At 49.4% G+C, this 13806-nt stretch overlaps 2 protein-coding genes across 4 annotated transcripts in view; one reads left to right on the top strand and one right to left on the bottom strand.

Annotated features, from left to right (window-relative positions):
* Positions 1-2242, top strand: part of ABCC1 (ATP binding cassette subfamily C member 1) — a 131394-nt gene extending 129152 nt beyond the window's left edge. For 2 of the 3 annotated variants that reach the window (XM_032604779.1, XM_032604780.1), the window contains one exon: positions 553-2242. In XM_032604779.1, coding sequence (XP_032460670.1) covers positions 553-661 — 109 coding nt within the window. In that variant the 3' untranslated portion in view covers positions 662-2242. The remainder of the gene's footprint in view (positions 1-552) is intronic. The other variant, XR_004345736.1, reaches the window with a different exon arrangement.
* Positions 1767-13806, bottom strand: part of ABCC6 (ATP binding cassette subfamily C member 6) — a 66280-nt gene continuing 54240 nt past the window's right edge. The window contains exons 28-31 of the mRNA XM_032604781.1: positions 12608-12766; positions 12347-12513; positions 10304-10498; positions 1767-9988 (exon numbers count right to left, since the gene is read on the bottom strand). Coding sequence (XP_032460672.1) covers positions 9880-9988; positions 10304-10498; positions 12347-12513; positions 12608-12766 — 630 coding nt within the window. The 3' untranslated portion in view covers positions 1767-9879. The remainder of the gene's footprint in view (positions 9989-10303; positions 10499-12346; positions 12514-12607; positions 12767-13806) is intronic.

A 13806-nucleotide genomic window follows, 5' to 3' on the forward strand; every position in this document is an offset into this window, starting at 1 on the left:
GACCTTGCAGTCCACCCCAGTCACCCGTTCATTCATTCATTCATTCATTCATTCAACACTGTCGTTATGCCTAGTGACAGCCTGAGCTGGTGGAACCTCTCTTTGTCCTGGTTAGTACCAGGCATTTTTTGACATCACTCAATCATTTATTCAGTCAACACATGTGTGGAGTGCCTGCCACATTCCTGGCTCTGTTCCAGGCACTGGGGACTGAGCAGGGAGCTGTCAGACAGGGAGCCTGCTTAAGGGACCTTACAGATTAGTTGGGGGCTGGGTGCAGAGACAGACAATAAACACAGCAACAAATAAAAGGGAATTGTGCTGGGAAGGAAATGTAAAAGGTGATGGAGAGTACTGGGGGTAGCATCACAGGACATAGACATTGACTAGAACTGGGGTTGAGGATGGGCAGCCAGCTGGAAGGCTACTGTAACAGTCCTGGCATAGGGTGTTAGGGGCCTGACCCAAAGCAGGGACTTGCCCAGGTGGGCTCTTGGGGCACGAGGTGCCAACCCCTTCCCCACCCCTCATGTCTGCGTCCCCTCCTTGCAGGGTGATTGTCCTGGACAAAGGGGAGATCCGGGAGTGTGGTCCCCCCTCCGGCCTCCTGCAACAGAGAAGTCTCTTCTACAGCATGGCCAAAGATGCTGGCTTGGTGTGAGCCCAGAGCTGGTGCAGCTGCTCAGAACTGCAGGGCCGACATGCCAGCAGCCAGGGATGAGTCGGCATCCTTGGGAACCCAAGCCTCGCGTAGACTGAAACCAAAAAAAAAAAAGAACAACCCAAAACCAAAACACACAGAAAGCAGCCACCCTCTGGCCCCCTGCCTGGAATTGGCTGTGAAGAAACAGGAGAGACACAGGGATGCAGTGTCCCCAAAACACGCACATCCTTGCCTCTGTTACCCCCACAGACGCACACACGTTCTCACACCCCTGGGAGGGCACATGTGCTCTCCGTGCTCTGTGGGGAAGTTTGGGCCGCCAGACTTCCAGAAAAATCGGTTGCATAAAACATGCTAGTGACCAAATCCAGCCAACTGCCTCAGATCTCTCCAGCCGAAGTCTGCGGGTTCCAAGCTTTCGAGAAGCTCCCTGGTCCCCGGCACCTCTCTGTCCTTGCCTGGCTCTACCCAGATGCTTGTTTCCCCAAGGCTGCAGTTTGGAGGTGAGGGACCTGGTGAAGGTCATTTTCACTCGCGGGCAGTGTCCTGAGGGCCATGGACGCGCTTCTCACCAGCCATCTGGTCTTCTGGGTGCTCAGACGTGGGAACCAGTGTCATAGCGCTGCCTCCACCGGGACTTGCTTCATGGGCCAGAGGCCGCATGTCTCCCAGCGCTTCTCGTTGACGGGACTGGGCTGGCCTCCGGGTGACCTGGCTCTGGAGCTCCAGGCCGGGAGAGCTCTCTCAATGCCGACTTCCCCACTTGACTGCTCACCTCGACACCCGCTCCCGTCTTTGCCTTGCCTTCCTTCCTTCCTCTTTCTACCTGTAGCTAGAATGGGTTTACGCCTCCAGGTGCCCGAAAGAGAAGACCTGGTCATGGTTATTCAGCATGCAAAGCCAAGAGCGCTGGTGCCTCCAAGTGTGAGCAGTTGGTACCGAAAAGAGCCCCGTTGAGTCTCCTCCTTGTTCTTAGATTTCAGTTTCTCACCCGGGGCCTCTGGTTGGCTGTCAGGGGCGGCGGGGAGGAGAACTTGACTTACGGTTGCTGAGTCTCTTCTGGGACAAGCAAAGAACCCATTCATGAGTGTCAGTGATTTTCTTTTTCTTTTTTTTTTTTTTAAGTACTGCTCTAGGGAGAAAAACAGTCTCAAGACTTTAATTTCTTGGGAGGAAGTACTGGGCCGAGGAGCAGCATCCCAGGGAATGGCCAGGTTGGCTCAGCATCTGGTGGTTGGTCCCTGTGTTCCTGGAAGGAAACGGGCAACTGGGGTCCTTTCTTCAAAGCCCTTTAGGTCCCTTGATTGGAGACCAAAGTGAGACCCAAAAAGCAAAGAGAGGTCACGGCTGCCCCAGGATTCATGCTCGCTATGTGAATTACGTTGCTGACTTCAAGCCAGAGAAGCATCTTTCTTCTTTTAGGTGGAAATACATATTTATTTTTTGTAAGTTAAACCATTATTTCACATTAGATAAACCAAGTGTTTCTTGGGGATCTTTTTTGTAATGACTTACACTGGAAACGTGAACATTTGCAAATAATTTGCAGTTAAAAAAAATATTTTATTTCTTTCTAAACGACTGTTCCATTTTCTTTCTAGCGAAGGTTCCTGCCGTCTCTCCAGGAGTCGGGATGGGGCACCCTCTCATCTGCTGCTGTTCTTTCTCCTTGGCGAGCATGTTGTTTCTAGCGGGAGCTATTGGAAGTGGGAACCTAGAGATTAAGAATCAGGTGGGGTTTGGTGGGGAATCGGCGTAGCACGGTGGACAGGGTCCTGCCCTTGTCATCTGCAGGCTGTGTGACCCTAGGCAGGTCACTTAGTCTTCGTGCCTCAGTTGCTTCGTCTGTGAAATGGGGCTGATCACTGCCTCCTGGGCTTGTTGTGAAGACGAGCGCTGATGTGTGTGTTACGTGCACGGCCCAGGTTGGGTTCTAAGACACAGGCAAGGCAAACATCACACGTGGCGAGAATTAGCCTTGGAGATCCCTTTGTGGTGTTAGGCCACGCTAGGCTGTGCTGCAGTAACAAATTAGCCATAAACTCTTGGGACGTGAATACAAGGGTGTATTTCTCATATATTTCTTTTTTTTTTTTTTTCTCATATATTTCTTGATGAGAATCAGGCACCTCTCCTTTGGTACGATGACTGACAGATCCAGACTGTTCTGGTTTTATGACATCGCCTCTCAGGGGCTGGCTTCTGGGTCACCACAGCTGGGGAAGGGAAGTTGTGGACGACTCACACCCACTGTTAAGTATCTCAAACCAGAAGTGACACAAGTCAGTTCCACTCACAGCCTGTTGGCCAGAATTAGTCACATGGCCCCACCAGGCCACAAAGGAGGCAGGAAATGCAGGGACACATAAGGAAGGAGGCCCCTTCCTATGGTAACTGATGTCATTTCTGAGTTTTGGATAGTGGGGGAGGAAGACCGGGGTGTTGGGATCTGAGTTCGTATTGGTGAGTCTGGACAGTGAGGAATGCCAGGATTTGGGGAGCACACACCCCGGAACCATGCTCCAAGGACACACGCAGGTGGAGCGGCCGGCGTTGGCTGTGTGTCCCCTACCCGCCCCCCGCCTCCAGGCTGCCTTGTCTGAGGAGCTGGGAGGTGAAGGTGCTCAATGAAAAGCAGCTGCGAGGTTGTCACCCTTAGAATGAGAAGCACTTGGATGTGCCTTGTGGGGAGTCGATTTTAGGTGTGGGTGTGTTTCTGTCTCAGGGCCTGGCCCTGAGTATTAAAATCCTGGAAGAGGGGCGGGTGCAGCATTAACCCTGAAGAGGGTGAGCCGGGGGGTGGGAGGGGGCCTGCACACCTGCTCTTCCAGGTGAGTGCCCCAGTGCCGTGCAAGGAGAAGGGGAGAAGCAAGCTTTGTTGTGCACCTGCTGCGTGCCAGGCCCTGGGCTCAGCGCTTTGCACAGCTCTCCTCGTGGGAAGGGAGCCCCGGGCTGGAGAGCATCCCCAGCCATGCTTGCCTGCTCACCTCGCTGCTCCTCTTCCAACCTCAGGGTCCTCTCTCTCTTCCCAGACGTCTGCGTCACCTGCTCCTTTCCCTGTTTGACAGGGGCAGCTCTGTGCAAGCAGGGCTGTAATCTCTTTATTTCTCGCTGAAGGCTCATCTCTAGAGCAGGGCATATGGCACGTGCTTAGTGACTACATTCTCCAGTCTGGGACTGTGCTGTCCCTGTGCCGGGCCGGAACCCAGAGTGAAGTCACTCGGGCCCTAGAACTTTCCCTTCCGGAGTTGCAGCTTCCTTGCTGGTACAACGGGGATCTTTGGAGCCACCTGGCCAGGTGGCTGTGAGGATGAAGGCAGCCATGCCTCGCCCTTAGGTTGTCTCCATACGTGGTGATGCCATCCATGCGTTCACTTGTCTGTTCATCCGTCCACCTATTCATTCCCTCCATCCATCCATCCAGTCATACAGTCAGTATCTATTGACCCCTCCTACGTCCTGTGTACCACGCTGGGTGCGAGGGAAAGCACAGCCAATACAAATGCACAGATCTCTCGTCTCAGTTCAAGAAGGAAAGGAGCCCTTTCCTTCCCTTCTGGTGGGATTCTAGAGTGGAATTCAGCTCTTATCCATGAGCGATGTGCTAGAGCTAAAGGAATGTGCGAGAGGCAGTGTGGTACAGTGGTTAGGACGTGGGTGGCTCTGGCACCAGCCTTCCTGGGTTCAGATCCCTACTTGCTTACACTCTGTCTCAGTTTTGTCACCTGTAAAAGGGGCCTAATGATAGTACCTTCCTCAGCACAGCATCCTAGTAAGGTGTGGGGTGACTACCAGAAGGTAGTCACCCTCCGATTGTGAGGATTAACTGGGTGACAGGCATTTAGAGCAGGGCTGTGTGTTTGCTGTGACCAGTGGGACTCGGGTGAGGTTTAAGGACTTAACGGAGAGAGGCACTGACCAAGGAAGGTCTGTACACAGCTCTCCTGCCTCTTTGCTGTGCTCACCCGCCAGCCAGGCCCTGCTGGCAGGAGCCACAGCCAGGGGATTAATGGCCCGGGTGGCCCACGGGCTGGTGCCCAAGGAGCCATGGGGTGGGCCCAACAGCAGCCTTGTTAGTGGGCTCTTGTGGGCGCTGGTTCCGTGGCCCACACTCTGCTTCCTGGCAAAACACCTCCCTTCATGAAGGAGGCTCTTGTGGCCCTGGAACAACACCACGTGACCATGCCAAGCACCCAGCTGCCACCTTTGCCTGCAGTCGCTCTGCCAGGGCATCAGCTGACTCGGCTCCAGGAGGAGACATGAGAAGTGCTGTGTCTGGCCCCTTCCCGCGCCTCGCAGTAGGACAGACACCCACACAAGATGACTTGGACTTTGGTGTTAGGCCCAAGGAGAGATCCCCGCTCTGCCACTTACTAGCCAGGTGGCCTTGCCAGGTCATGTCTGCTCACTGAGCCTCAGTTTTCTCATCTGCAAGATGGAGCAAAATCACTAGTAATGATGGCATTTTGTTGGCATGACAGGGGGCGGGCAAGGGATGCAGACCCCTACCCCATTTTGAAGGTATCAAAATGAACTATGGTCACATCTTGAAAAGGGGAGGCAGCCATGACTGGACCTGGATTTAGATTCCTCTGGGCCGAAAACCCTAAGTCAGAATGGACAATCAGAAAGTCCCTATGAGGTTAGGAGGTCAATAGGCACAATGAAAAAGTGTATACAGAACAAAGATGACAACTCAAGCCTTAAACTATTCAAAGGAATATAGAAAAAAAAAAAAATGTCCCCATGAGCTGTCTGGGACAGGGCAGGCCCTGTGTCCGGGCAAGTAGGTGTGTGTCCACGGGCCTCTCCTGACACACCAACACAGCCGTTGCCCAGGTATTGGTGCATTATTGATGGCGGAGACCCATGACTCAACTGGCAGTGTCTGGAGACATTTTTGTCACAACTAGAGGAGAAGGTGCTCCTGGCTTAGAGTGGGTGGAGGTCAGGGACGCTGCTGAACATCTGACAGTGTGCAGGATGCCTCCACGTGGAATTACCCACCCCGCATATCAATAGTGAAGAGGTTAAAAAAAAATCCTGTTGTATGTACCCTCCTCTGCTGCCCCTCAGAGGCCTGTAAACACAACAGTATCAAGAACAATAGCAAACGGTTATTGAGCACTTACTTTGTACCCTGCTCGGCTCCGACCCTCTCTGAGTATTAACTTGCTCTCTCCCAGCTGCAGTGCCGGGCGTCAGTGCAGACCCCTGGGCAGCCATAGTTATGATCCGGGGATTTGTCTCATTTCTCACGCTGTGCTTTTCAGCTGTGTCCCTGTGACCTCGGGCTTGGCTACTTCAGGCTCTCACCTCTTTCCTGGTGCCTGAAGCCATTTTTATTAGAATGCTGATCGCTGTCACAAACGGGCCCGAGTCTTGTGCGCTGTGTACTGACCTTCGTGGAAGCAAGTGCTGGACCTTGACCCACCCCTGACTTCGGCCTTCCAACAGCGTCTCCCCCACGGCACCTGGCAGGTGGAAGTGTGACCAGAAACGCCCTAGGTGTTCCAACAGCTGCTGGGGCAGATTTAGTCCTGAATAAACAAATGGATGAAATGCACCAAATCCTGAGCAAATTCTCCCAGTAGGGCCCGGGAGACCTGGCTCTTCTCATCTCCCTTTTGGAATTGAACTGTGTGCTGGGTGAGGGCTTGTGCCCGGAGAGGCCCTTCCCTGGTGTGGGCTGTGGCTTGTGCATCTGTTCAGACATGATGCTCCCTGGAGCTCATGCATGAGGTTCTGAAGTAGCAGTTCTCAGTCCTGGCTGCACATTGGAATCATTTGGGCTGGAGACCACACCAGTGGTTGTGAGGGCAGGGGGAGGTGGGTGTGGTTACAAAATGGCAATTTGAGGGGTCCACGTGGAGACGGAAGCAGTCAGCATCCCGACTGTGGTGGTGGATGCAGGAACCTGTATGTATGATGCAATTACATAGAAGTAAACACACACACACCCAGTGAGTACAAGTAAAACTGGGGAATCTGAACAGGATCGGTGGATTGTACCAATGTCAATTTCCTGATTGTGATATTGAGCTGTCGTCTTTTAAGATGTTACTGTTGGTTCCTCAGGTGAATTCTACCAAACATACAAAGAAGACTCACACCCATCCTTCTCAAACTCTTGCAAAAAATTGAAGACGGAACACTCCCAAAGACATTCAATGAAGCCACCATCACCCTGATACCAAAACCAGACAAAAAGACCACCAAAAAGGAAAATTACAGGCCAATATCTTTGATGCATATAGATGCAAAAATTCTCAACAAAACATTAGCACACCAAATCCAGCAACACATAAAAAAGATCATACATCACAACCAAGTGGGATTCTACAAAGTGGGATTCACCCAAGTTCACGAGGATGGTTCGACATATGTAAATCAATGTGATAGGCCATGTAAACAAAAGAAAAGAGAAAAACCACACGGTCATCTCAATAGATGCAGAAAAAGCATTTGACAAAATTCAACATCCATTCATGAGAAAAACTCTTACCAAAGTGCATATAGAGGGAACATGTCTCAAGATAATAAAAGCCATTTATGACAGACCCACAGCCAATATAATAATGATGAAAAGCTGAAAGCCTTCCTGCTAAAATCTGGAACAAGACAAGGATGCGCACTCTCACCTCTTCTATTCAACATAGTATTGGAAGTCCTATCCACAGCAATCAGACAAGAAAAAGAAATTAAAAGGTACCTACATTGGAAGGGAGGAGGTAAAACTCATATGCAGATGATATGGTATATAGAAAACCCTAAAGACTGCACACAAAACTGCTAGAGTTGATAAATTCAGCAAGATAGTAGGATACAAGATTCACATACAGAAATCAGTTGCATTTCTTTACACCAACAATGAAATATTAGAAAGGGAATGTTAAAAAAACAAAACTTTTAAAATCACAACCCCAAAAATAAAATACTTAGAAATAAACCTCACCAAGGAGGTGAAAGACTCATATGCCGAGAACTATAAAACATTAAAGGAAAGTAAAGATGATTCAAAGAAATGGAAAGATATCCCATGCTCTTGGATTGGAAGAATTAATATTGTTCAAATGGCCATACCACCCAAAGCAATCTGTAGATTTAATGTGATCCCTGTCAAATTGCCCATGACATTTTTCACAGAACTAGAAAAAAATAATCCTCAAATTCATATGAAACCATAAAAGACCCAGAATTGCCAAAGCAACCCTGAAGAAAAAGAAAAAAGCAGAAGGCATAATTGTTCCAGACATCAGACAATACTACAAGGCTACAGTAATCAAAATAATGTGGTACTGGCACAAAAACAGACATATGGATCAATGGAACAGAATAGAGAGCCCAGAAATAAACCCACACACCTACAGCCAATTAATCTTCAACAAAGGAGGTAAGAGTATACAATGGGAAAAAGAGTGTCTTCAGCAAGTGGTATTGGGAAAGTTGGATAGCTGCATGTAAATCAATGAAGTTAGAACGCATCCTCTCACCATGTACAAAAATAAAATGGCTTAAAGACTTAAATGTAAGACATGACACCATAAAACTTCTAGAAGAGAACATAGGCGAAACATTCTCTGACATAAATCGTACCTATGTCTTCTTAGGTCAGTCTCCCAAGAGCAATAGAAATGAAAACAAAAATGAACAAATGGGACCTAATCAACTTACAAGCTTTTGCACAGCAAAGGAAACCATAAGCAAAATGAGAAGACAACCTACAGAATGAAGAAAACATTTGCAAATGCTGCAGCCAACAAGGGCTTAATTTCCAAAATACACAAACAGCTCATACAACTCAACAACAAAAAACCCCAAAACAACCCAATCCAAAAATGGGCAGAAGACCTAAATAGACGTTTCTCCAGAGAAGAAATACAAGTGGCCAATAGGCACATGAAAAGATGCTCAACATTGCTAAATATTAGAGAAATGCAAATCAATATGTGGTACCACCTCACACCAGTCAGAATGGCCATCATTAAAAAGTCTACAAATAACAAATGCTGGAGAGGGTGTGGAGAAAAGGGAACCTTCCTACACTGTTGGTGGGAATGTAACTTGGTGCAGCCACTGTGGAAAACAGTATGGAGGTTCCTCAGAAAACTAAAAATAAAATTACCATATGATCCAGCAGTCCCACTCCTGAGTATATATCTGGACAAAACTATAATTCAAAAAGATACATGTACCCCTATGTTCATAGCAGCACTATTCACAATAGCCAAGACATGGAAACAACCTAAATGTCCATCGACAGATAAATGGATAAAAAAAGATGTGGTACATATATACAATGGAATATTACTCGGCCACAACAAAGAATGAAATAATGCCATTTGCGTCAACATGGATGCAACTAGAGATTATCATACTAAGTGAAGTAAGTCAGAAGAGAAAGACAAATACCATATGGTATCACTTATATGTGGAATCTAAAGTATGACACACATGAACCCATCTATGAAACAGAATCATGGACATAGCAGACTCTGCCAAGGGGGAGGGATGGAGCGGGAGGTTGGGGTGAGCAGATGTAAGCTTTTATATATGGAATGGATAAACAACAAGGTCCTGCTGTAGAGCACAGGGAACCATATTCCATATCCTATGATAAACCATAGTGGAAAAGAATATTTTTAAAAAGAATATATATATATATGTATGACTGAATCACTTTGCTGTACAGCAGTAATTATCACATTGTCAATCAACTATACTTCAAAAATAAAAAAGATGTTCTTATTGGGGAAAAGTAGTAAAGGGTACACAAGTAGTTTTCTGGATTATTTTTTACTACTTGTCAATCTACAATCATCTCAAAATAAAAGGTTACTCTGTAAAAGTTACACACACCATTGTTCCAGCCCCAGCCCCAGCCCCAGGGATTCTCATTTCATTGGTCTATGGTGGAGCCTGGGCACAGGCAGTTTTTTGGGGTCCCCAGGTGAGTCCAGTGGGCAGCCAGGGCAGAGAGCTGCTGTCGACTTTGGCTCCAGGGTAGATGGGGCTGGATGAGCCCTGATCAGGCCGACCTGTGGGTTGCTGTGTCCTCTTGGGTCTGGGGTCCTTGGGCATTTTCTCCTCCCAGAGAGCAGAGAGGGGTCTAGACTCAATTCCATGGGGCCACTGATGACCCCAGGTCACTGTGTCTCCAGGGCCTGGCAGACTCTCCGGGTCGGTGGGGCGGGAGGAGGATCCAGGGGCTGGGCTCAGACCAGGCCTGATTCCTGCGCCAGCCTGTAAAACAGGCCCCTCTGGGCCAGCAGCTGGGCCGGGCTGCCGCTCTCTGCCACCTGCCCCTCGTCCATGACCAGCACCCTGCAAGGGAGAGGGACACAGCCAGCTCTTTGGACCCCAGCCCAGGGTCTTGGCCGCTCTGAATGCCCAGTGTGTCTGCTCTAAGCAAGTCTGGCCTTCCACGCAGCTTACTGACCCTGACGGCCCAGTTGGAAGCATCTGCTGGGCATGTGTCTTCGGGCTTATCCTTCCCCTGTGGGCATCAGTCTTGCCACCTGTACAACGTGCACTTCATAATCTATTCCAGTGCCCTTCCAGCTCTAAACCCTGATGCCTTCCTCTGCCTGCAGGGGTGCCCTGGGGGCCAGCTGTGAGGGGTGGGGTGTGGGGGCTTACCTGGCACAGTCCAGCACGGAGCGCAGGCGGTGGGCGATGAGTAGTACCGTGCACTGCGCAAACCAGCTCCCCAGGGCGGCCTGCATCTGGCGCTCCGTCCCCGGGTCCACAGCAGCCGTGGCCTCATCCAGGATGAGGATCTGGGTTTTCCGGAGAAGGGCACGTGCCAGACACAGGAGCTGCTTCTGGCCTAGGCTGGGAATGAGTGGGACAGGCCAGATGTTTGCACATCAGGACTGATCTGCAGGGGGTGCCCAGAAATGTGTCCTCATGGCAGCTGCGGGAGTGGGGAGTGGGTGCCTGTGTGTCCCCAGACGTGGGTCCCTAGTCTACAGAGCTGGTAGGAATCCCCATCCTGCCATTTTTGAGCAGAGTGACATTAGGCAAGTCATTGAAACCCTCTGGGCCTCAGTCTCCCCATCTGTGCAATGGCTATCTCTGTTTCTGTTCTATGGTCTTCACTATGTGCCAGACACATCCTATATGCTTATGTATATTAACTCAAAGACCACAAAGGTAGGTATTGTGTCAATGAGTCCTTCCTCACTGGGTTGTGAGGATAAGACAAATCATATAAAAGCCATGCATGTCACAGAGTAAACCCTTCTTTTACTCCAGTTACAGATGAAGAAGTTGAGAGTCAAGGTCACACAGTCAGTGAGCCCCCAGAGCCTGGAGACTCAAGGGTGTTTGGGACTGTTTCCTGCCATGTTCAGCTTCCTCAGAGTAAACCCTTTAGGGAACCAGGACCTACTACGGCCATGTGGGTGTCAGGTGCCTGGGCTTTGCTCCAGACTCATTACTTATGGGGTAGGTGAGTTGGCAACTCTCAAGCCTCAGATTCCAACTCTGTGAAATGGGGTTAGTGAAAGTGCAGCTTTGAGGATTAAAATGAATATTGAAATGAATATTTCTTACATGCCAGGCACTGTTTCAACAACTTTACACATAGCACTCATTTAATCCTTACACAGATAGGCAGGTTCTAACTATTATTCCCATTTTACAGATAAGGAAACTGTGGCACTGAAGATTAAGTAACCTGCCCAAGATCCTACAACTATGTCTATGCTCCTGGCTACCAAGCCCTGCTGCCCTTCTAGTGCCATTACCACCCACGGTCCCTCACCCTAACATCTTCTGGGTCAGGTGGGTTTTAGAATCCAGAATGTCTTGACTTTTAAAAAGGCACACACCTGTACATCTGTGTTCACAGCAGCACTATTCACAATAGCCAAAAGGTAGAAACAACCCAAGCGTCCATCAATGGATGAACGGATAAGAAAAATGTGGTCTATCCATACAATGGAATATTATTCAGCCTTAAAACTGGAGGAAATTCTGGCACATGTTATATCATGGATGAACACGGAGGACATTATGCTGTGTGAGATAAGCCAGTCACAAAAAGACAAATACTATAATATTCCCCCTAAATGAAGTACCTAGAGAAACAAAGTGAAATGGGGGCTGGTGGGAGGGAAGAATAGAGAATTGTTGTTTAATGGCTACAGAATTTCGGTTTCACAAAATGAAAAAGTTCTGGAGGTTTGTTGCACAATGATGTGAATGTACTTAACACTATGGAATTGAACACTAAAAAATGGTTAAGATGTTATGTGTATTTTACTACAATTTCTTAAAGCTTTTAAAGGCGTACACCTTATGTTACTTGACAACCCCAGTGAGCGTGGGGTTAGCACCCAATATCAAACACAGTATTTTTGCAGCAAAATAAATGCTGAGTGAGATAAATACAGACCAGAAGTAGCCTTGTGTCAGTAGAGGTTGAGTTTTGCCACCAAATAAACTTAGAAACAAATTTAGGAAAAAGAAAAAATATCTCTTGATATTCAGAGATTGTGTTGGAGTTTGGAATGGCTGATGAGGGATGGGATTTGTACTGTGATTCGGAATAGAACGGGGTTGATCATCCTATGTGGGGAGGTGACTTCCAGGGCATATTACCCTGGGGGGGACCTTGGCCACACCTGCCTCTCCCCCAGCATCTCACAGGGTTTGGCTGGGGTGCGGCGACCCTACCTCAGGTTGTCGCCTTGGTCGGCACACTCATAGTGCAGCTGGCCGGGCAGGCTGGCCACCGCGGCCCTGAGCTGCACCGTCTCCAGGGCCGCCCAGATGGCTTCGTCTGAGTGCTCTTGTAGCATGTCGAGGTTCATTCGCAGAGAGCCGGGGAACAGGATGGGGTCCTGGCCGGAAGGGACAGTGGGTCAGAGCTGGGCCAGCCATGCCTCCCACCTCTCCCCCTCCCCCCACCTCTGCCCACCCCTCCCCAGGCCTCACCTGGGGGATGATGGTGATCCTGGACCGAAGTGTGTGCAGCCCCACTTGGGCGATGGGGACCCCGTCGATCCAGATCCCGCCCTCAGCCGCCTCTAGGAGCCGCAGCAGGCCCCCAGCCAGGGAGGACTTTCCTGCCCCTGTCCTGCCAACGATGCCCACCTGCCGGGGGATGGGGGAGTAAGGCCCATTCTGACCAGGCCTGGCCAGAAGGCAGGCCATAGCCCACAGGGTTCCTGGGCATGTCTTTGCTAGATGTTTCCCCTGCACCCAAGACCCATCCATCTATCCATCATCCTTTGAGCATCCATCCTTCCATCTGTCCATCTGTCCACCTGTCCATATATCCATTCATCAATCCATCCAACCTTCTGTCTGTGCATTCTTCCCTATTTTTCCCTCATCCTGATACACCTCTCCCATCTTTTCATCCACTTCCCCACCCTTCCTCCTATTTCTTCATCCTTCCCCTTCCTTCCATCCACACCCCCTCCATCATCCCTCAACTTCCCTTCCATCATTCTGTTTATGTCCCATCCTTCTATTAATCCCCCTTCCTTCTACCCATCCCTCCCTCACACTTCCTTCCATCCCCCTGCTTCCATCCATACTCCTATCCTGCTCCATCCTTCCCTCTGTCCTTCACACCATCCTTCCATCCATATTCCTATCCTGCCTTCCATCTCTCATCCTTTCTTCCACTCCATCCCATCCATCCATTCATCCTTCCATCCATGCCTCTTTCTTCTTTCCATCCAGCCCCCAATCCCAGCCATCCATCCTTCATCCTTCCATCTATCTGCCCATCTTTCTATCCATCCCCCATCCTTCCTTGACACTTGGTGGGGGTTCAACACTCTTTGTTTAATAAGTGAACGAAGCATGTGTGTCGCTCACTGTATGACAGGCACTCTTTTAGGCACCAGGAATACAGAAATTAAGGAGTCCTTGCTCCAAAGGGCTCACCACCTGGTCTTGGAAATAGTGCACCTGAGTAAACGTAAATACAGTGATGAACAAGCACTCTCTATCATCAGGCTCTGGCCCCGCAGCAATGGAGGTAAGCATAGAGCTGCTGCTGTTCCTGTTGCCTGGGATGGAGGTTGATGGGGTCATCAGAGAAGGCTTCATGGAGGAGAAGATACTTGAGTGGAATCTTGAAGGATGACTAGGAGTTTAGGGAGGGGGAAGATGCCGGGTGA

This window comes from Phocoena sinus, chromosome 15 (assembly GCF_008692025.1).
Source record: "Phocoena sinus isolate mPhoSin1 chromosome 15, mPhoSin1.pri, whole genome shotgun sequence".
Classification (NCBI taxonomy): Eukaryota; Metazoa; Chordata; class Mammalia; order Artiodactyla; family Phocoenidae; genus Phocoena; species Phocoena sinus.